Genomic DNA, 25,272 nt, shown 5'->3' with positions numbered 1-25,272 from the left:
GTAAGCCTCACAAATCAGGCCCGGACGTGTCTTGGTACTTCGTTAGCCACACACACACACACACAAATCAGACGTTGGGTCTCTTTTTACTGCCTTAGCCACAAAAATCAGGCCCGGGAGCGTCTACGTACTGTGTTTGCCACAAAAAATCAGGACCGTAGGTGTCTTATTACTTCGTCAACCATAAAAAAAATCAGACCTGGAGGTGTCTTAGTACTAAGTTAGCCAAAAAAAATCATGACCAGAGGCATCTTTGTACTGTTTGCCACTAAAACGAACAAACAAATCAGGACCGTAGATGTCTTAACACTTCGTCAGCCACAAAAAAATTCAGACCTGGAGGTGTCTTTGTACCGCGTTAGCCACAAAAATCAGGGCCGGAGGCATCTTTGTACTGTTTGCCACACAAAAACCAGGACTGTATGTGTCTTAGTACTTCGTCAGCCACAAAAAAAACCCCAACAAAACAACAAAAACAAACAACCCCCCCCCCCCCCCAAAAAAAAAAAAAACAACAACAACAACAACAAAAAAACAACAACAACCAGACCTGGATGTGTCCTAGTACCATGCTAGCCATCAAAAATCAGTCGGAAAATTCCCGACATCACAGCACTGTCCATAATGGAATGTTTGTTTTCCGCATCAGACGACATTGTGGGGTGGTCTGAATTTAGTTTGGTTTGAGACAGATGTGTAAGAGACGGACAGCAGTGTACACATGTGATTTTGCTTGAGACCCGAACAGCCCTGAGTTATTAAGCCTAGTGTGAAAATCACCTGAATCACCGACTGCAACACACACACACACACACACACACACACACACACAGAGAAAAAGAACAACCTCACACCCCCATCCTCCACTCCCCCTTAAGATCACTCAATCAACACAAAGAAACACATGATAGCTTAAATATTCTAAACAACAGAACACAAGAAAGCCTTCCTTAAGATTTCAACACAAAATCACACACTAAGCCTAAAGATTGCAACATAAGAAAGACACACTAAGCCTAAAGCTTCAACAAACACACACACATGATAATCTAAAGATTTCAACACAAAATAACACAAGAAAGCCGAAAGATTTCATCATAAAAACACACACGATAGCCTAAAGATTCCAATTAAAAAAGACCCCCACAAATGACAGCTTAAAGATTTCAGCACAAAAACATACATGATAGCCCAAAGATTTCAACATAAAAACTTACAAAGTACAACAATTATCCTGACTGAAGCGTACTTTTGTCGTTGTTGTTTTTTGTTTGTTCTCTATGTAAAAGCAGTGACTCCCATACAAGCTCACTCACACAGCACAGTATCCCACAGATAAGAAAGCTTTAGTTTAGTTTATTTCTCAACCTTTCATAACAGGCTGCGAGATCTGCATTCAAGGGTAAAAAAAAAAAAAAGTATCTCATAAAATCAAAACATCACTACCAAAACAAAAACAAAGACCAACCCCCCTAAAAAAACCCCAACCAAAACGTTATGTTGGGTTTCAACGCTTCCAAAAACAGTCCGTTCTAATTATTTCAGCTTCTCTTTCTCTGTGTTAAATCAAATAAACATCGCGTGAACTTCTTAGATCACAGCAAGACATTGGTAATGAAACCACATCAATAAAACAACATATCATATAGGTTGTGTACACGGGGAAAAAAGCCGAGTAAAAAGAAAATCAGAAAATTATTCTCATCTTCTCCACCGGGATGAAGCAATATTTCAAGTTAAAAAAACAAAGAAGAAAAAAGAAAAAAAAAAAGGGCAAGGCTTTTAACTCATTAAACCCTGTGTCCGAACAGTGCTTGGGTGTTGAAATTCGTTTCATTGAAACAGTTTTCACCTTCCTACATAATCATGCGTAAACCACAAGCAAATAGAACCATAGCTTCTACAATATATTTCCGGCCGTGCCAACACAAGTCAATTTGAAGGGAATGTGTCCTAGTACCATGCTAGCCATCAAAAATCAGTCGGAAAATTCCCGACATCACAGCACTGTCCATAATGGAATGTTTGTTTTCCGCATCAGACGACATTGTGGGGTGGTCTGAATTTAGTTTGGTTTGAGACAGATGTGTAAGAGACGGACAGCAGTGTACACATGTGATTTTGCTTGAGACCCGAACAGCCCTGAGTTATTAAGCCTAGTGTGAAAATCACCTGAATCACCGACTGCAACACACACACACACACACACACACACACACACAGAGAAAAAGAACAACCTCACACCCCCATCCTCCACTCCCCCTTAAGATCACTCAATCAACACAAAGAAACACATGATAGCTTAAATATTCTAAACAACAGAACACAAGAAAGCCTTCCTTAAGATTTCAACACAAAATCACACACTAAGCCTAAAGATTGCAACATAAGAAAGACACACTAAGCCTAAAGCTTCAACAAACACACACACATGATAATCTAAAGATTTCAACACAAAATAACACAAGAAAGCCGAAAGATTTCATCATAAAAACACACACGATAGCCTAAAGATTCCAATTAAAAAAGACCCCCACAAATGACAGCTTAAAGATTTCAGCACAAAAACATACATGATAGCCCAAAGATTTCAACATAAAAACTTACAAAGTACAACAATTATCCTGACTGAAGCGTACTTTTGTCGTTGTTGTTTTTTGTTTGTTCTCTATGTAAAAGCAGTGACTCCCATACAAGCTCACTCACACAGCACAGTATCCCACAGATAAGAAAGCTTTAGTTTAGTTTATTTCTCAACCTTTCATAACAGGCTGCGAGATCTGCATTCAAGGGTAAAAAAAAAAAAAGTATCTCATAAAATCAAAACATCACTACCAAAACAAAAACAAAGACCAACCCCCCTAAAAAAACCCCAACCAAAACGTTATGTTGGGTTTCAACGCTTCCAAAAACAGTCCGTTCTAATTATTTCAGCTTCTCTTTCTCTGTGTTAAATCAAATAAACATCGCGTGAACTTCTTAGATCACAGCAAGACATTGGTAATGAAACCACATCAATAAAACAACATATCATATAGGTTGTGTACACGGGGAAAAAAGCCGAGTAAAAAGAAAATCAGAAAATTATTCTCATCTTCTCCACCGGGATGAAGTAATATTTCAAGTTAAAAAAAAAGAAAAAAAAGAAGAAAAAAAAGAGAAAAAAAAAAGGGCAAGGCTTTTAACTCATTAAACCCTGTGTCCGAACAGTGCTTGGGTGTTGAAATTCGTTTCATTGAAACAGTTTTCACCTTCCTACATAATCATGCGTAAACCACAAGCAAATAGAACCATAGCTTCTACAATATATTTCCGGCCGTGCCAACACAAGTCAATTTGAAGGGAATTCCGGTCAGTTTCAGTATACTTTCTGCGTTTTTCGGCACCAGTTTGTCAGGGAAGTTAGGTAAAAGAAAGTCATATTCATATCCCCTCCATCGGGATGAAAACTGAATTTCAAGTTGTAGTAAGAAAAAGAAGAAAAAAAAAGAAAAGAAAAAGAAAAACATACAAGAAGATAGAGAGAGAGAGAGGGTGGGTGGGGGGGGGGGCGGGGGGGGGGCAAGGTCTTTAACTAATTAAGCCCTCACTGCTCGGGTGTCAGAATTCGTTTCATGAAATTGCTTTGCACGGTCCTATATATTGTTTCCATAATCTGCAAGCAAAGGGAACTAATTCCTACAGTATTTCCCACTGTGTCCACACAAGTCAATTAATTTGGAGGGTAAATGGTCCATTTCAGCGTATTACCTGCATTTTTCAGCATGAGTGTGACAGGGAAGCCTGGTGAAGCTGTAATGTCCCTAGGGATTAAAAGGTTAATATATGTGTGTGGTACCCACTTTAACCACTTGGCTGCTGCTGAAAGTATGCTGGTCAGTGAAAGGCTGTCACCACATTTCACTTTTATGTCACTTGTTCTTGAATTTGTAAATCTATATTTAATTGTGAAGCACAGTGAGCCCCATATGAGATGGGCGTACTGTGCTACAAAAGCCATAACTTATTATGACTATTATTATTATTATCACTATTACCATCATTATCATTCTTCTTCTTCTTATCAATATTATCATTATTGTTATCATTATTACCAATTCATAGCACAGAGGGCAGGACACCAGACACCATTCCTCTTTGGGACTGCGTTATTTTTGTTCTGTAAAATCAGCGAATGATAGACAGTTGTGTCAGCTCTGACCCTCAGAACAGCACATCGAAGAGGGAGCTGCTGTCCTTAACTATCTGGTATAGAATATAATCATAGTGGAGAGCGTTTTGCCCAAGTTATATTATCTCCTCTCTCTCGGCCATGAGGGCTGTAGGATAGCTGGTACTGGGATGGTCCCCAAAGGTTAACTCGGCCCCAAGGCTGCAGCGCTAGGAGCAAGTGGAATCTTGCCTCCTGGTTTGAGAGTCATAGTCCTTCACAAACTGTAAATAACTTCCCACTGCAGGGAAGAAACCTTTGGCCACTGCCATTTTTTTCCCGATATGAGCTGAGCGATGAATAAATTCAATGACACCATCGATACATAAAAATTGTGACAGGCTGTTGAATTCACCCCACACTGATCCGATTCCAGAAAGGTTTGCAGCAGAAGGGTTCACCAACCTCAGGATTGTGGTAAAAAAAAAAAAAAAAAAGACCTCAGCTCTTCCCCCCCCCCTCTCCCGCACCCCCCAAAAACAAAACAACAACAAAAAACCAATTATCATAATATACGCACATTGCTTCAAGAATATGCGCTATAACAAGATGTAAAAGAAAAACCTCAGCTCTTTTTGTACCTCCCCCCCACCTCCCCCAACTGGGGGAACTGGTCAGTAACTGAAGGCTAGCTTAGAACGACCCCCCACCCCTCCATTTCCTTTTTCAAAACCCTTGATTAAATTGGTCAAAAGGGGATAATTTCCAAGATTAAATTGGTCAAAAGGGGATAATTTCCAAGATTAAATTGGTCAAAAGGGGATAATTTCCAAGATTAAATTGGTCAAAAGTGGATAATTTCCAAGATTAAATTGGTCAAAAGTGGATAATTTCCAAGATTAAATTGGTCAAAAGGGGATAATTTCCAAGATTAAATTGGTCAAAAGTGGATAATTTCCAACTAAGGGGTGGTCCATCGTGACTAGCCACCAATGACCAGAGGAAGAGGAAGGTTGCTGATTGGTTTCGACATTCATCTGCCAATACAGTATCCACGAGGGTCTGGGTTTGAATCCTGCTCAAACCGAGGCCCTGTGTGCAGCACGCACTTGGCACACTGAAAAAAAAAAAAAACCCATGGCAACATACCTGTTGTACTCTGGCAAAACTGTGCAGAAGAAATCGATTGATAGGTACACAAACAAATGACAACATATGCATGCACTCCAGGCCTGACTTAGCACATTGGGTTATGCTGCTGGTCCGGCATATGCCTAGCAGTTGTGGAGTAGCATGTAAGGATTTGTTTTAATGTATAATGTATGTGGAGTGGTGGCCTAGAGGTAACACGTCCGCCTAGGAAGCGAGAGAATCTGAGCGCGCTGGTTTGAATCATGGCTCAGCCGCCAGTATTTTCTCTCCCTCCACTAGACCTTGAGTGGTGGTCTGGACGCTAGTCATTAAGATGAGACGATAAACCGAGGTCCCGTGTGCAGCATGCACTTAGCGCATGTAAAAGAACCCACGGCAACAAAAGGGTTGTTCCTGGCAAAATTCTGTAGAAAAATCCACTTCAATAGGAAAAACAAATAAAAGTGCACGCAAGGAAAAAAAAGAAAAAGAAAAAAAAAAAGGTGGCGCTGTAGTACAGCGACACGCTCTCCCTGTGGAGAGCTGCCCGAATTTCACACAGAGAAATCTGTTGTGAAAAAAAAGAAATACAAATACAAATAATGCAGCGACACCTTCTTCAGAAACTGAAACCGACCACACGGGCTATTTGGGGGTAGCTCAGAATAACCCTGGTGGTAGAAACCCAGGAGGGGTTAGTTTGAGGCTGTTACACAATGCTGTTACACCAGGGCTGTTACACCAGGATTGTTATGCCAGGACTGTTACAGCAGGGTTGTTACTCCAGGGCTGTTACAGCAGGGTTGTTACACCAGGGCTGTTACAGCAGGGATGTTACACCAGGGCTGTTACAGAACGGCTGTTACATCAGGGTTATTAGAGCAGGGATGTTACACCAGGGCTGTAACAGAACGGCTGTTACATCAGGGTTATTAGAGCAGGGATGTTACACCAGGGCTGTAACAGAACGGCTGTTACATCAGGGTTATTAGAGCAGGGATGTTACACCAGGGCTGTAACAGAACGGCTGTTACATCAGGGTTATTAGAGCAGGGATGTTACACCAGGGCTGTAACAGAACGGCTGTTACATCAGGGTTATTAGAGCAGGGATGTTACACCAGGGCTGTAACAGAACGGCTGTTACATCAGGGTTATTAGAGCAGGGATGTTACACCAGGGCTGTAACAGCAGAGCTGTTAACAGCAGGGCTGTTTAAGTCAGGGCTGTTACACCAGGGCTGTTACAGCAGCACTGTTACGGCAGGGCTGTTACACTAGAGATGTTACACCAGGGTTGTAACAGCAGGGCTGTTACCCAGACTCAATTTCGTTTACACACATGAGAAAAAAAAATCTGCTGTCATGAAGAAAGTAACATTTCATACACTAATAGCTGAATAAAGAGAATAATCACAGTAACCTACCCAACAATGAAGATACTATAACAAGGTACAATATGACCCTGTACACCGATAAGAAAAAGAATGTCACAAAAAAAGAAAAGAAAAAAAGAAAGAAAAAAAAAGTGCAATATGAGATGATGACACAAACACGACAACAAAAGCATACAATGCAAATGGGGAGTTTGTATCAAACTCCCTGTTTGGTTAGCTATACATGACCGCGTCAAACTGAGGCAAATTAATTAGGGCCTATCGCAAAAGTGATGACAGGCCTAGTTTGCACCAGTCTGACATGGTACAGTGTACAGTGTATGACACCAAATATAATAATGCTTTTTGAAGTTCAGCAGGTTCATGATAGTGGTACTCACTTTCTCATATACAGACTGAAACTTGCAACTCCCCCACCCCCACGCCCCTCCCCACCATCACTTCCATCCACCCCATTTCCTCGATCTAAACATCTGGTTCCAGACTCAGACTTTTGTTTGAGAGTTTGTGGTACCGTTACAAAAAAAAAAAGAAAAAAAAAAAGGCTGAAGAATGTTTAAGATAACAAATAACAATACCAAATAAAACAAAAAAGTTCCTGAGTAGAAGTTATCAGTTAAAAAAAACAAAAACAATAACAACTTTGAATTCAAGCAAAGTTTAATTACATTCCTTTCAAAAAAATTTTTTTTTTTTTTTTCAAATATGTACTCCTGTACTCCTCACATATTGTTTTGTTAACCCCCTAACCCCCCCCCCCCCCCATTTTTTTGAAGGAAAATGAGTGTAGATTCTGCTTCTGGGCTTTTTTCTCCCCCAATTAGGTTGATTGTAGATAACTGTTCAGGCATGTAAAGTCAGGATAATAATTTTTGTGCAACAAAAAAGTCTATTTCCACCTCTACATAATGACATCCAAAGAAAAGAAACAAAATACAGCTAGAAACAGCATGCCTATTGTCAGATTATACCTGCAGAAGAAGTTAAAACAGGCTATAAGTTTATTAAAAACAAATGACAGCTTGTGCAGACATGTAAGTAAATCACTGTCCCAACAATGACGAAGGTGGGTAAAGTCAACGTAAAAGGTCAGTCATGGTCTCAGAAACTGAGCTGGCAAGCTTTTTGAATTTGTGTACCTTTTAAATGACTTTGTCAAGAGCCAAATAACTATGCTAGCGGGTCCACTGGAACCACTCTTAGCAGTGGTCAAAAGGAGGAAGCTGTCATGGTTCGGGCATGTGACACGCCACAATTCACTGCAAAAGACAGTTCTACAGGGAACGCTAGAGGGTGGTAGGCGAAGAGGGAGGCAAGCCAAATGCTGGATGGACAACATCAAGGAATGGACCAATATGGATAGCGCTACGCTGATACGACAGGCAGAAGATAGAACCGGATGGCGTCGTCTGACTACGGAATCGTCCCTCATGTCTCCTCTACGCCCATCCCGGGCAGGAGAATGAATGGAAATGGAATGGAACCTTTTAAATGGAGAGAATGAGAGTTACTTCTCTTTACTGCTGGTCAAGACTTGACCCTCCTAGTCTCATCGTTCTGTCATGTCAATGTCAGGGGACAATCCACAGAAGAATGACTGTTTTCCACATCAAATTTATTTATCTATTTATACCTTCCTTTCTTTATTACCAGTGAAAGAAAGCGCAGTGCGAACAATTCACTTTGCAAACGTCACAGCTGTTTGTCAATCTTGAAGAGAAGAAGATAGACAGACAGACATGAAAAGATGGTTGAGTTTGGGGATGGAAGTGATGAGGGTAGGTGGGGGGTTGAGAGACAATGGACAATGAGAGAGAGAGAGAGAGAGAGAGAGAGAGAGAGAGAGAGATGTGAGAAAGAGAGAGGTGAGAGAGAGAGAGAGAGGTGAGAGAGAGAGAAAGAGAGGTGAGAGAGAGGTGTGAGAGAGAGAGCCAGAAAGAGAGAGGTGAGAGAGAGAAAAAGAGAGGTGAGAGAGAGAGGTGTGAGAGAGAGAGAGGTGAGAGAGAGAGAGCCAGAAAGAGAGAGGTGAGAGAGAGAAAAAGAGAGGTGAGAGAGAGAGGTGTGAGAGAGAGAGAGGTGAGAGAGAGAGGTGAGAGAGAGACAGACAAAGAGAGAGGTGAGAGAGAGAGAGAGGTGAGAGAGAGAGAGAGAGACAGAGAAAGAGGGAGGTGAGAGAGAGAGAGAGGTGTGAGAGAGAGAGAGGTGTGAGAGAGAGATACAGAGAGAGAAAGAGAGAGGTGAGAGAGAGAGAGAGGTGAGAGAGAGAGACAGAGACAGAGAAAGAGGGAGGTGAGAGAGAGAGAGAGGTGTGAGAGAAAGAGAGGTGTGAGAGAGAGAGAGACAGAGAAAGAGAGAGGTGAGAGAGAGAGAGAGGTGAGAGAGAGACAGAGGTGAGAGAGAGAGAGACAGAGGTGAGAGAGAGACAGAGGTGAGAGAGAGACAGAGGTGAGAGAGAGACAGAGAAAGAGGGAGGTGAGAGAGAGAGAGAGGTGTGAGAGAAAGAGAGGTGTGAGAGAGAGAGACAGACAGAGAAAGAGAGAGGTGAGAGAGAGGTGAGAGAGAGAGAGGTGAGAGAGAGAGAGAGAGCCAGAAAGAGAGAGGTGAGAGAGAGAAAAAGAGAGGTGAGAGAGAGAGGTGTGTGAGAGAGAGAGGTGAGAGAGAGAGAGGTGAGAGAGAGACACTTTGACACTTTATTGTCATTACCTGCAAGGGTCTATTGACAAGGGGGGGGACAGGTTATTTTTGTTTAACACAAGAATAGAAGAACACATTCTGCTCTATCCAGTAGTACCTCTCACATACCCTCTCACATCCTTTTTTCCAAGTTCCTCAAATTTAAACAAATGAAATAAACACTTAGAAAAGAAAAAGAAAAAAGGAATAATATAACCAAACTCAGCCACCCATTCTGTTGTGTTGTTATGTAATTTATCGATATTTACTTATCATCAGAACACACACAAGACTAGATACTACACATGATTATTTTCCTCGTTATTACCGTTATTGTTAAAGTTAATAAGGTTATGTCTTATGTATGCTTCTGCAATAAATTTCGCTATCGACTGTAATATAACTTCATCATCAGACGATAAAGCAGCAACGAGATCATGTCTTTTAGCAATGTCTAACTCAAAGAATGCACATTTTTTTCTCAGTTCATCATATGACTTACACTGAAACAGGAAATGTATTTCATCATCAACTCTGAATGCACACAAAGGGCATGGCGATTCTGTGGATGTGTCTGCTTGAAACCATCTTTTGTTTGCTTTGAAACCACACGTTCTCAGGCGAAATTTTGCCAAATTTAGTCTGTGCCATTTATTTGTTATAACTGTGAGATATTTTTCCATCTGAAATATGCTTTTAAATGTGAAAAACCAACTATATTTGTCATTACTTTCCATATCTGAGTGCCAGTTCTGTTTAAAAGAACAAATTAGCCTGTCTTTAAATTCTGCTATAAATTGCTGTTCATTTCCTACATCCTGACACATCCACACCATTCCAAAACCATGTTCACATAAAACCTTTTTAACACTAAAAGCCCAGTTTTCTTTATCTAATTCCAATTGTAATAGCATCATATCGTAAGCCTGTCTACATAAACATGATTGTGGAAGCTTCAGTAATTTAAGCCAATATTTAATGCATTTCACAAATGTTTTTATGTACAAAGGGTATCTGCCTGTTTCACCATATAACATTGTGTTGGATGAATGAATAGGTACATTAAGGAAACGTTTTATTGCATATGTATGCACTTTCTCCATTTGTGCATTTACTTTTAGTCCCCAAACTTCAGCTGCATATGTAAGTATAGGTTCTATCTGTGTGTCAAACATTTTCGAAAAAATACAACAATCAATCGAGTTAAGCTTTTTTTTTAATGATTTCAAGATTTCAATAACACCCTTTTTTCCCTTTCTGCATGATTCGTCCCACGCAAAGTTCAGGCTTAATTTTGTTGAAAATACCATTCCTAAATACTTGTATGAATTTGTTACTTTAATGTTTACATTTCCATACAACCATTTTTCACGCACTGACAAATGTCCACCCATTCTAAATACTATTATGTTAGTTTTATCTAAGTTAACTGTTAAGCCTAAACGATCTGCTTCTTCTTTTAATGCATCTAACTGGTTTTGCAAGCCTATAACGGTTCCGGAAAAAAGAATAACATCATCTGCAAACATTAGTAAAAATGGTAAGAGAGAGAGAGAGACAGAGAAAGAGAGAGGTGAGAGAGAGAGACAGACAGAGAAAGGGAGGTGAGAGAGAACGAGAGAGGTGAGAGAGAGAGGTGAGAGAGAGAGAGAGAGGGGTGAGAGAGAGACAAAGAGAGAGGTGAGAGAGAGAGAGGGAGAGAGAGAGAGAGGTGAGAGAGAAAGTGTGAGAGAGAGGGAGAAAGAGAGTGAGAGAGAGAGTGTTGAGAGAGAGAGAGAGAAAGAGAGGTGAGAGAGTGAGAGGGAGAGAGAGATAGAGAGAGAGAGAGGTGAGAGAGAGGGAGAGAGAGATAGAGAGAGAAAGAGGAGGGGATGGGAGATGGAAAAGATGGACAGATTAATACATGCAAAGAAAACTTCTACAGTATTTAATGTTTTAGTATTTCAAAAATCTATTTTTATCAAACATTCACATATAACAACCTTTGCTTAGAAAAAAAAGAAGAAAAAAAATCTACTGGAATCAAATCTTTAGGATATGTATTTCAAGTGCATATACATCCATTCTAGACAGCCACTGTTACTCATTCACACACACTCACACACACACACTCACACACACACACTCACACGTCATTTTCTTTCTTTTATTCAATTACCCATACAATTCAAAATTTCTGACCTGTTGTTCAAATAAAGTTGACAAAATATTAAAAACAAATCAAATCTCATATCATCACAAGGTATAACTATAAGTACATGTAAATCTTCGGTCTCATCAACATTTTTGATTCCTTCACCGTAGTAAATGATACATTAAAAAAAAAAAAAAATCACAATGAAACAAAACCCGTGAAATGTACATATAACAGATGACATAAAAAACAACAGGGAAAACAAGTTTTCACAAACTGCTTAGTCGTATATATATATATATGTATATATCATCTTCTTTAGAATCAGTGTGTTTATAAATCAACATCCTTCCATGACTAAGTAAGGTCTCATATAAATACATAATTATCACCCTATCTATATTCCAGATTTTAAAATAAAAAAGGGTTCACAATGTCACCAAATCACACATATCAGACCGAACCCATGTTCTCTGCCAGCTGATTAAATAATTTGCATTCACCTTTTGAATACTGATCATGTGATGATTGGTGTCCTTTTCCAGTCTGGATGGATATATCAGCTTCTCAAACAGATTACTGTTATTACAAATCTCACACAAATTTCAGCGCTAAAGATCCAAATTTCCTCAATACAAATGTTCTCTGTGATGAAATAATGTTCTTGCTCTTTGTGTTCAAAACACGCAGGTACAAGCACATGTGCACACACACACACACACACACACACACACACACACTTTCACAGACTCAAACACAACCACAAACATGTGACACTGACGCACTTGCAGTCTGACAGCAACACGCAGACATATACACCACATTGACACACATATGTGCATGTACATACCCGGTACATATGCGTGCTGGCGAGCCCACACACCTAAGTACTGAAAGTTCTTTTCGCTACTATCCACAAACTCATGGAGTTTAGCCACACATGATAATCTCAGTGAAGTGCTGTCAATTCACAACTGAGTGTGTGCACACATGCACACACTTATTAATAACTGTGCCACATTTACACACACCTCTACTTATCACATGAATATCACAGTGAGTGCTGACTTCATAAAAATTGTGAAAACCGAAAAAAAGAAAAGAAAAAAATCTTTGCAAAAAAAAAAAAAAAAAAAAAAAGAAAAAAAAAGAAAAACAGAGATCATTTTCAAATAGCCTAGAAAACAAGTGTTTTAGTGTTAACTGTAAACAAATGTTCCACACAAAGAGTAATTATATTTGTATAAAAAACAAAAACCAGACTTCAGAAAATCAAACCAACCAACAGTGACACACAACTTCATCATCACTAACCTCTAAAAACCATCCATCATAAAGATTACAAAAAACCCAAACAAATACACACACACACAAACAAAAACAGACAATTATTTTCAATTATATCTATATGAAAAAAAAAATCATAAATTATCCGACTAACTTTACACACAAAACATTCCTGTACACCACAGAGAGAGACAGAGAGAGAGAGAAACAACAACAAACACCCAGACACCCCACACCACCACCACCACTGTTTCGATGTATCCAACATTGGTTCTGCCCCGATAACAAATCAACAAAAAAACAAACACACAAACAAACAAAAACAAAGCTAAAGAAACTTGTGCGCCCAGAGGAAGGGAGGTCCAGGTGTGTGTGGGGGGGTGGGTGGGGGGCAGGGCGTGGGGGGGTGGGGGTGGGGGGCAGGATCCAAACAAAACACACACACACACATACACACAAAATTGTCATTGGTCAGCTTGTTTTTGTTTGCCCTTCACGATAGGCTGAGGCCAATGGGAGGAAACGGAGGGGCAGTGGCGATCCAAAACAAAACACACACACACATAAAAACCCCACAAAAACAAAGGAAACTGTCATTGGTCACGCTCGTTTTGGTTCGCCGTTCATGACTGGCTGAGGGTTAAGAAGACGATGAGGAGGAGGAGGAGGAGGAAGAGGAGAAGGGGGGCTGGGGGGGGGCAGCGGTGCAGAGGACTCAGGACCTCTTGGTGGGGCTGGTCAACTCGTAGAACAGCAGGTAGGCCTCTGACGACACAGCCTGGTTACAGCGAGCTCCAGACACCCTGCAGGGATGATGGGGAAGAAAGGTGGTTAGAACCTTATTCAGCCATTATTTCATTGATGTATGCAGTTCTTCTTTTTTGCTTTTTTCCCCTTTCTCATTTATTCATTCATTAATATCTATTTACTTATCTGTGTGAATCTAGTCTTCCTATTTGAGTCCATAACACTCATGCTGACACACAACACTGACATAAATACAACACACACACACACACACACACACTCACACACACACAACACTGACATACATGCAACACTCACACACACACACAAACACTGACATACATGCGACACTCACACACACACACACAACACTGACATACATGCAACACTCACACACACACACAAACACTGACATACATACAACACTCACACACACAACACTGACATACATGCAACACTCACACACACACACACACACAACACTGACATACATACAACACTCACACTCACACACAACACTGACATACATGCAACACTCACACTCACACACACACACAACACTGACATACATACAACACTCACACATACACACACCACTGACATACATACAACACCTACACACATACACACACAACACTGACATACATACAACACTCACACACGTGTCACAGTGGACACACACACACAACACTCATACTGGCACACACACACAACGCTCACACTAACACATACATGACACTCATCCAAACACTCACTTCACTTGCACCAACACACACACAAATGAAATACTCACAAGACACACAACACTGACACTGACAAGTACAACGCAACAGCACACAAAACACACATAAACGTAACACTCATACTACACAACACTCATACCCATACAACCCTCATACAGACACACACAACATTCAGATCAACACACACGACACTCACTCACTCCAACACACACACACACCCCACTCACACAGTTTCAGTTTTGAAGGAGGTATTAAAGCGTGCAGACTGATCCATGCAGGCTACATAACACAAACACAACACTCACACACACACAACACAACACAAACACACCAACACACAACACCAATACACACACACAACACACACGCACCAACACACAACAAAAACACACAACACACATAAAACACACACACACCAACACACACACAACACCAACACACAACAAAAGCACACAACACACATAAAACACACACACACCAACACACACACACCAACACACACACTCCACCACTCACCGCGTGTCGTTAAAGGTGTGCCATTCCCCAGTGTAGGGGTTGCGACACATGGCTGTGTAGTGACCCGAGTGCACCGACCCCGAGTGGTTACTGACCGCGTAGAGGTCGTAGGTCACCTTCTGACCCCCCTCGCTGCTGTAGTCTGACAGGTCCAGACCTGCACAGATATAGACAGACACATGGGCATTGTTTTATTGCTACTGACGATGCTATCCTTTTGGCAAGGGGGGACAATATATGATCAAAGGAATAACGGCGGTATACAGGGAAATGAAAATATTGCTAAGAGTAAAAAAAGGACAAAAAGGAAAAACAACGTTAGGCAGAACTTTGGATGTTAACACTGACAATCACAGTCATACATTCTTCAAGGGTAGCCTGGTTGTAGAATCATATTTACCAGGCACACACACACGTACGTTCACAATTCACTCAGTTCACGTTCACATGCACACCCACACTTGCGCTGGCAATTCAGCGCTTATCAGTGCCTTATACAAGGCAAATAACACACCGTATGACACATTTGGACCCAAACTTTCTACAAAATCATTCATATAAGTTGTGAAACATCCGGGTAACTGATAACTATAGGAGACAGAGAGAGGGGGAGAACAGATAGCATGAAAGAGAGAAATTGGAGAAACCAGAGCGTGACTGCAGTTTCTTTTCCTTCTCCTTTGTGTGATGTGGAGTGATGGGTGATGTAGAATGACGGGTGCAACAGCCAAGTGGTTTTAGCCTTGGAGTTTCAAATTGAGTGTCATGGGTTCGAATCTCGGTCACGGCGACTGGTGAGTTAAGCATGGAGATTTTTTGCCTGAACCCCCTTGGTGTGTATACACATGCAGAAGAAGGTCAAATATGCACGCTGAAGATCCTGTAATCCACGTTAGCGTTCGGTGGGTTATAGAAACAAGAACACACCCAGCATGCACACTACCAAAAACAGACTATGACTGCCTCCTTGGTGGGGAAAGTAAACAAAATGGTCATACACGTAAAATGTTATATGTCTGCATGAGTATGTGTGCATGACTGACACCTGACTGAATGACACAGGAAACGAATGATGAGCATCAACTGCAGCTGTCAGTCGGCTCTACCCAGGAAGGCAGCCTGTTGTGCAAATGACTCTGTTTGTAAAGCCCTGAGAGCTTGGTCTCGGACCGAGAAGTGCTATAAGTTATTATTTTTAAAATTCTTTTTTAAGTTTTTAATTTTTTTAAATTTCCTACTTTTTTATTTTTATCATTATTTTTTTGAAATGTTATATAAGTAATATAAGCATCTATTTCATCATCATCATCATCAAAACTGTCCTCATCTTGTCGTGAACCTGTGCACTGATTTTGATGGCATAGTGTGTCTGCTTCACCTGTCAAAGAGATCAAGAAAAAAAAATCTCTTAACCCATTCAACCCCAGGAAGTCAATAGCCTTGACAGGCTTTGATGCTGCACTGCTGCAAAAAATATAACTGTTTTCCCTCCAATTTACAAGTGGACGCATCCAGAAATACTATTTCTCTGTGGTTCATGCACATGTATGAACGTGAAAACCTTATAAACAGATGGATTTGATTCCAGAGCAATGCCTGAGAACAGGACTCAAAGAGTTAAGCACCACTGGGATGATTTTTAGTGTCCTGACTGATCCTCCAAAACCTGCAGTACTCTCAAATATGCATGCGCGGGTACATGCCCAGTGACACACACAACACCCATGACACACGGATATGCACATTTCACACACGCACACGCACACACTCACTTTCACACACATACACACTTGCACACACAAGCACACAAGTATGCAAACTCTCTCTCACAACACACACCTAAGCACACATTCACATAATAACAAATATACTCTTTCACTCACACAAACAAATTATGCACTCCTTCACACACACACACACACATATACACACTCACATAAGAATGTACACATACACACACAAATATGCACTTTCACAAGTACACATACACACAGTATATGTACACAGACACATACGCACAAATATACATACTTTCACACACACACAAATATGCAAACTTTAACACACGCACACTTTCATACACAAGCACACACGTAGGCAAACTCTCTCTCTCTCACACACACACACCTATGCACACATTCACATATACACACACAATAACAAATATACTCTTTCACACACACACAAACAAATTATGCACTCCTTCACACACACACACATATACACACTCACATAAGAATGTACACATACACACACAAATATGCACTTTCACAAGTACACATACACACACCATATGTACACAGACACATACGCACAAATATACATATTTTCACACACACACAAATATGCAAACTTTAACACATGCACACTTTCATACACAAGCACACAAGTACGCAAACTCTCTCTCTCTCTCACACACCTATGCACACATTCACATATACACACACAATAACAAATATACTCTTTCACACACACACACACACACAAATTATGTACACCTTCATACACACACACACACACACACACATATACAGACTCACATAAGAATGTACACATACACACACAAGTATGCACTTTCACAAGTACACACACAGTATATGTACACAGACACATACGCACAAATATACATATTTTCACACACACACAAATATGCAAACTTTAACACATGCACACACAAATACACACTTTCACATACACACAATTTCACACACACAAATATGCACACTTTCATAATCATACACACAAATATGCACACTTTCACACACACACATATATATGCACACATTTTCACACACACACATTACATGTACACACTTTCACACACATTAACATGTACACACTTTCACGCACACATTAACATGTACACACGTTCACACACACACATTAACATGTACACACTTTCACACACACATTAACATGTACACACTTTCACGCACACATTAACATGTACACACTTTCACGCACACATGAACATGTACACACTTTCACGCACACATTAACATGTACACACTTTCAGGCACACACACACTCACAACCCCCTACCTTTGACAGGGAAGTCCACCAGACTGTTCAACTTGCGGCCGTAACGTTCCTGACTGAAACGTTTCAGGTCTGAATGGCCACGTCAAGAAACAACAACAGACATGATTTACAGTCATAAACACTGCATTGTATTGTGTTGTGTTGGTTGTATTGTGTCACATTGTATCCTAACAATATCATTTTTCTGTCACAACTGATTTCTCTTCCCTGGGAGAGCATGTCAACTGAATTGCCCTTGGGTGCAATAGCCAAGTGGTTTAAGCATTGGACTTTCAATCTGAGGGTCACAGGTTCAAGTCTCGGAAACGGCACCTGGTGGGTAAAGGGTGGAGACTTTTTCAATCTGTCAGCTCAACGTATGTGCAGGCCTGCTAGTGGCCGAACCTCATTCATGTGTACACACATGCATAAGATCAAATATGCACATTAAAGATCCTGTAATCCATGTCAGCATTCGGTGGGTTATGGAAACAAGAACATACCCAGCATGCACACCCCCAAAAACAGAGTATGGCCACCTACATGGCATGGTAAATAAGTAAAACAGTCATAACAGTAAACAGTATATGTCTGTATGAGTTTATATTTGCATAACTAAAACCTGACTGAATGATACAGGAAACAAATGATGAGCGCCAAATGGCAGCTATCAGTCGGCTTTACCCAGGCCAGGTCGGCAGCCTGTTGTACAAAATGACTCTGTTGAACTTGGTCTCCATCCGAGGACAGGCGCTGTATGTATCCATATCAATCCATCCATCCATCCATGGACAGGCGCTGTAGGACAGGCGCTGTATGTATCCATATCAATCCATCCATCCATCCATGTTTTCAAGGAGATGGCCACCCCCTATCAGCAGGCCAGCCAACACCCCTGAAAACAGAGTATGGCTATTTACCAACCCCCCGCCCCCAGCCCCCTAACCCCTCAGGCCCTCTCACCTCTAATCCCCTCCCCACCTCCCATTACATCCCAACTCACAGCAGTTACCTGGACTCTGTGCTGTGTACTTATCAAGATCAAGATGAAGAAGAGCATAACACTAGGTGTGAAAGGATACGGAAGACAAGAATGCGGGGAAAGCGCTGGATGGAAAAACTCTTGGTACAGGAGCGCCGCATCTTGCACTTGGCACACATCTGTAACACCGGCATTCCAACGTCACTCATTTGTATAGGGAAGAGAGAGAGAGAGAGAGAGAGAGAGAGAGAAAAGAGAAAAAAAAAAGAAAAAAAAAAGAAAAAAAGGAGAAAAAAAGAAACCCCCCAAAAAAGGAGCACAGTATACATTTTTCTGTACTTCAGAGTCAAATTATTTACAAGCAACTAATGCACAATCTGTTTAAAAAATTTTCAAAAAGAGACAGTAAACTTTCTAATAATGTGTGATTTTGATGTCTTTGTCATTCTGTCAGCTGTGTTGAATTTTTCAAACATGGCCAAAATATCCTGTCACGGCAAAAATGAATTTGTTCATTTAACTGCGTTTCCACAGAGTTCAGTGGTTTCATTTGGCTGGTTTGTTATTGGTCTTTCTGCCCCCTTTTTGTCATCTCTGGCTCCTCTTCTATAATCGCTTTCTTTGTTTCTCAGTGACATCATTACCTCCTCTTGCACTTGGCACACATGTGTAACAACCAGCATTCACAAATGCCATAACATTTATTCAAAAAAGAAAAAAAAAAAAGACAAATAAAGGCAAACTTGTCATAATTTCTGTCTCTGGTACTATGACTAATGACTCGCTGTCACTGCATCTTGCGCTTGGCATGCATGTGTGACACCGCCATTCCAACATCATTATATTCATAAACGAATAGCACTTATCAAAATTTCTTTTGTTGGTACTGCGGCTGAGGACTCTCCCGCCCAATACCCAACACTCCACTGTTAGCTTCTTTTTTCCTCCCGAATACACACACACACTCTCTCTCTCTCACACTCTCACACAGACACACTCACACAGACACACGCACACTCACACAGACAGAGGCACACTCACACCGACACACACTCACACACACAGACACACACACTCACTCACACAGACACACCACACCCACACAAACACACACACTCACACAGACAGGACACAACCCACTCACTGGTCTTTCCTTTGCCTCAAGCTCCTCACACACAGTGACACACACACACACACACACACACACACACACAGACACACACACACACACAGACACTTACACTCACACAACAAGGCACACACACACACATAGAGAAAAACACATAAATACAGACACAGACACAGACACTGACCGGTCTTTCCTCTGCCTCCAGCTCCTCCTCCTTCATGAACAGCCTCAGACAGTTGTCCAGGCTCTGGTCAGACCCGCTCTGTCACACACACACATTTTGTTGGTGGTTTTTTGTGTTTTTGTTTAGACTCTTGTTTATTGTCTAGCATTTAGGTATGAATGAATGAAACAAAAAATTATGAGAAAATATCTTATCAAAGTGATTTTCTTCATTTTGCTTTGAAAATGTCATAATTGACATATTTATTATTTTCCTTTTTAATCAAAAAACAACATAAAAGCACATACTTGTATTCAAAACATTTGACACCCACACACATATCTCTCATTGCTACTGTGTTGTGTTGTGTTGTATTGATTTGCCTTGTATTGTGATGAATTGTGTTGTGTTGTATTGATTTGCCTTGTATTATGATGAATTGTGTTGTGTTGTATTGATTTGCCTTGTATTGTGATGAATTGTGTTGTGTTGTAGTGATTTGCGTTGTACTGTGATGAATTGTGTTGAATTGTGTTGTAGTGATTTAGTGATATGCCTTGTATTGTGATGAATTGTGTTGTATTGTACTGTACTGTATTGTGTTGTAGTGATTTGCTTTGTATTGTGATGAATTGTGTTGTACAGTATTGTGTTGTAGTGATTTGCTTTGTATTGTGATGAATTGTGTTGTACAGTATTGTGTTGTAGTGATTTGCTTTGTATTGTGATGAATTGTGTTGTGTTGTACTGTATTGTGTTGTAGTGATTTGCTTTGTATTGTGATGAATTGTGTTGTGTTGTATTGTATTGTGTTGTAGTGATTTGCTTTGTATTGTGATGAATTGTGTTGTGTTGTATTGTATTGTGTTGTAGTGATTTGCTTTGTATTGTGATGAATTGTGTTGTGTTATACTGTATTGTGTTGTGTTGTAGTGATTTGCATTGTATTGTGATGAATTGTGTTGTGTTGTACTGTAATGTGTTGTGTTGTAGTGGTTTGTCTTGTATTGTGATGATTTGTGTTTTACTGTATTGTGTTGTGTTGTAGTGATTTGCATTGTATTGTGTTGTGTTGTAGTGATTTGTCTTGTATTGTGATAAATTGCATTGTGTTGTACTGTAATGTGTTGTGTTGTAGTGATTTGCATTGTATTGTGTTGTAGTGATTTGTCTTGTATTGTGATGATTTGTGTTGTACTGTATTGTGTTGTGTTGTAGTGATTTGCATTGTATTGTGTTGTAGTGGTTTGTCTTGTATTGTGATGATTTGTGTTGTACTGTATTGTGTTGTGTTGTAGTGATTTGCATTGTATTGTGTTGTGTTGTAGTGATTTGTCTTGTATTGTGATGAATTGTGTTGTGTTGTATCGTACTGTACTGTGTTGTGTTGTAGTGATTTGCATTGTATTGTGATACATTGTGTTGTGTTGTACTGTATTGTGTTGTGTTGTATTGATTTGCGTTGTACTGTGATGAATTGTGTTGTACTGTATTGTGGTGTGTTGTTGTGATTTGCCTTGTATTGTGATGGCTTGTGTTGTGTTGTATTGATTTGTGTTGTATTGTGATGAACTGTGTTGTGTTGTAGTAATTTGCTTTGTACTGTGATGACTTGTGTTGTATTGGTTTGCGTTGTATTGTGATGAATTGTGTTGTGTTGTAGTGATTTGCCTTGTATTGTGATGACTTGTGTTGTAGTGATTTGCCTTGTATTGTGATGAATTGTGTTGTATTGATTTACTTTGTACTGTGATGAATTGTGTTGTGTTGATTTGCGTTGTATTGTGATGAATTGTGTTGTATTGATTTGCGTTGTATTGTGATGAATTGTGTTGTGTTGTAGTGATTTGCCTTGTATTGTGATGAATTGTGTTGTATTGATTTGCGTTGTATTGTGATGAATTGTGTTGTGTTGTAGTGATTTGCCTTGTATTGTGATGAATTGTGTTGTATTGATTTGCGTTGTATTGTGATGAATTGTGTTGTGTTGTAGTGATTTGCCTTGTATTGTGATGACTTGTGTTGTATTGATTTGCATTGTATTGTGATGAATTGTGTTGTGTTGTAGTGATTTGCCTTGTATTGTGATGACTTGTGTTGTAGTGATTTGCCTTGTATTGTGATGACTTGTGTTGTAGTGATTTGCCTTGTATTGTGATGACTTGTGTTGTACTGTATTGTGTTGTCATGTATTTTCCCAACCCTTTTGTTGCTGTGGGTTCTTTGTATGTGCGCGGACTGCATGCTGCACACAGGACACTGGTTTACTGTCTCATCCACATGACGAGCACCCAGACCACCACGACTCGAGGACTGGTGGAGGGGGAGGAAAGAAAACCCCAACCCTTCGTTGTGTTGAACCCACACACACTGCACTCCTGGTCAGGGCGCATCACCACACAGTGCACTCCTTGTCAGGGCGCATCACCACACAGTGCACTCCTTGTCAGGGAGCATCACCACACACTGCACTCCTTGTCAGGGCGCATCACCACACAGTGCACTCCTTGTCAGGGAGCATCACCACAGTCCACTCCTGGTCAGGGCGCATCACCACACAGTGCACTCCTTGTCAGGGCACATCACCACACAGTGCACTCCTTGTCAGGGCGCATCACCACACACAGTGCACTCCTTGTCAGGGCGCATCACCACACACAGTGCACTCCTTGTCAGGGCGCATCACCACACAGTGCACTCCTTGTCAGGGCGCATCACCACACACTGCACTCCTTGTCAGGGCGCATCACCACACAGTGCACTCCTTGTCAGGGCGCATCACCACACAGTGCACTCCTTGTCAGGGCGCATCACCACACAGTCCACTCCTGGTCAGGGCGCATCACCACACAGTGCACTCCTGGTCAGGGCGCATCACCACACAGTCCACTCCTGGTCAGGGCGCATCACCACACAGTGCACTCCTTGTCAGGGAGCATCACCACACAGTGCACTCCTTGTCAGGGCGCATCACCACACAGTGCACTCCTTGTCAGGGAGCATCACCACACAGTGCACTCCTTGTCAGGGCGCATCACCACACAGTGCACTCCTGGTCAGGGCGCATCACCACACAGTGCACTCCTTGTCAGGGCGCATCACCACACAGTCCACTCCTGGTCAGGGCGCATCACCACACAGTGCACTCCTGGTCAGGGCGCATCACCACACAGTGCACTCCTTGTCAGGGCGCATCACCACACAGTGCACTCCTTGTCAGGGCGCATCACCACACACAGTGCACTCCTTGTCAGGGCGCATCACCACACAGTGCACTCCTTGTCAGGGCGCATCACCACACAGTGCACTCCTTGTCAGGGCGCATCACCACACAGTTTCTAGTTTCAGTTTCTCAAGGAGGCGTCACTGCGTTCAGACAAATCCATATACGCTGCATCACATCTGCTAGGCAGATGCCTGACCAGCAGCATAACCCAATGCGCTCAGTCAGACCTTGAATGCATGCATTTATATTTGTGTACTTATCAGAGTGGATTTCTTCTACAGAATTTTGCCAGAGGAAAACACTCTCATCACCAGGGGGATCTTTTTCAGTGCACCAAGTGCCTGCTGCACACGGTACCTTGGTTAATCGTCTCACCCGCATGACAAGACACTCAGTTTGATCTTCAAACCTGGGAGAAAGAGCGAGAGAGGGATTTGAACCCACACCCTCACGGCCTCTCTGTACTGGCAGCTGAGCGTCTTTAACCATTCTGCCACCTTCCTCTACCCACTGAAACGCAGAAAAACGACACAGTAACACTCACTTTGGGTATGGGTAGAGACAAATCCCAGAAAGGGTCAAAGGTAACAGAGCGATGGCCGCAGTCCACAAACTTCAGCTCGCTTTTTAGCTGCCCAACAAAAATGTCTGCCAACACACACACACACACACACACACAATAAAGCTGATACCAAAAATGCAGTGATCCCATTCTTTTAGCAAAATGCTTTGTCTACAGATGCAGAATAAATAAAATTAGACCATGTGTAGAGAATTTTTTGAATGATTTAAGAAACTATTATAAAGAAAGAAATGTGCATTAATGGAAATGTTAAGCATGGTCTTTAACGAAAATGATGTCCATCTGCTAAACTTCTTGAAAAAAACATAACTGATAACAAATTACCGCAAAATATCAAAGTGCGCAACATTGATGCAGGTGTATTTGTATGTATACGTGTGTGTATATCTATGAGGATATGTAAGGTATAACGTGACCAAGTATTGTGAGTACCATGCCTTATATTATTATTTAGATGGAATGAGTTTTGATGTCCCATGTGTTTAACAGAAATCATAATTATGGTTTATGTTCTTTTTCTGTTGTGCTGCTTGACATTCATTAAGTAAGCAAAGTGTCAACAATTTTATGCTGATGTTCATATAATGCTCACTATTTGTTGTTACACTGTATCACTATCAGTATCTGAAAAGAAGAAGAAGAGGAAAGCAGCTACCCAAAGCACTCAAAATAGTCCACAGTTCCTTAATTTACAGGCTCTGCCCCAAAACTGCATGCCTGCTACAACTCCCCTGAGCCAGCACGACATGAAACCACTGCAGTATAAAGCAAAAACAGGGTGGTCCACTAAAACACAAAAATCAATTGAGATTTGTTGATTTGACCAGATGAACAAAGCTCTGTTTTCATACTTCTGGAATCTGTAAATGGTTCAGCTTAGAATGCCAACTGTAGCAAGCCAGAATATAATGACTCAGAATAGTGTGTCAGTACAAGAGTACCCGTCCACAGGGGAAGCAATCATGGTACGAGATAACTCGTACCTGGAATAGAATGAGTTCAGGTTTTTTTCCCGTCAATGTGCCATAAATAATCACCAGAGTCGCATTACAGTGGAGATTCTGTGATACATTCTTCTTTCCAACATTTTAAGCAACATGAAGTTGCTGGAAATACATTCTGAATTCTGAATGTTCAGGTGGTACTGATTTATGTACAACATCTCCAAACTATGCGCAGTGTTTGCATCATGTGCCTGTGCTCATTAACAAGTGTTGATAAATGAGACAAGACCACACCCACCACTGACCTAGCAAAGGTAACAAGACTTTTGCACACAGAAAAGGAAGAAGAAAAAAACAAGAACAGACTCTATGAAGACAGAAAGAGACAGCACAGACGGTCAAGAAATAATGAGATACACATGCAACCTGAGGGAAAGAACAAGTTTGA

The 25,272-nt window shown here is 41.0% G+C and overlaps 1 protein-coding gene across 1 annotated transcript in view; it reads right to left on the bottom strand.

Annotated features, from left to right (window-relative positions):
- Window positions 1–11,481: 11,481 nt before the first annotated feature.
- LOC143277632 (ubiquitin carboxyl-terminal hydrolase 2-like) overlaps window positions 11,482–25,272 on the bottom strand; it is a 31,116-nt gene continuing 17,325 nt past the window's right edge. The window contains exons 9-14 of the mRNA XM_076582519.1: window positions 23,842–23,945; window positions 20,093–20,170; window positions 18,880–18,958; window positions 17,819–17,887; window positions 14,777–14,933; window positions 11,482–13,573 (exon numbers count right to left, since the gene is read on the bottom strand). Of these exons, the coding sequence (XP_076438634.1) occupies window positions 13,486–13,573; window positions 14,777–14,933; window positions 17,819–17,887; window positions 18,880–18,958; window positions 20,093–20,170; window positions 23,842–23,945 (575 nt within the window). The 3' untranslated portion in view covers window positions 11,482–13,485. The remainder of the gene's footprint in view (window positions 13,574–14,776; window positions 14,934–17,818; window positions 17,888–18,879; window positions 18,959–20,092; window positions 20,171–23,841; window positions 23,946–25,272) is intronic.

This window comes from Babylonia areolata, chromosome 34 (genome assembly GCF_041734735.1).
Source record: "Babylonia areolata isolate BAREFJ2019XMU chromosome 34, ASM4173473v1, whole genome shotgun sequence".
NCBI classification, from domain to species: Eukaryota; Metazoa; Mollusca; class Gastropoda; order Neogastropoda; family Buccinidae; genus Babylonia; species Babylonia areolata.
Note: the sequence above shows the minus strand (reverse complement) of the source record. Positions and strands in the feature narration are given on the sequence as shown.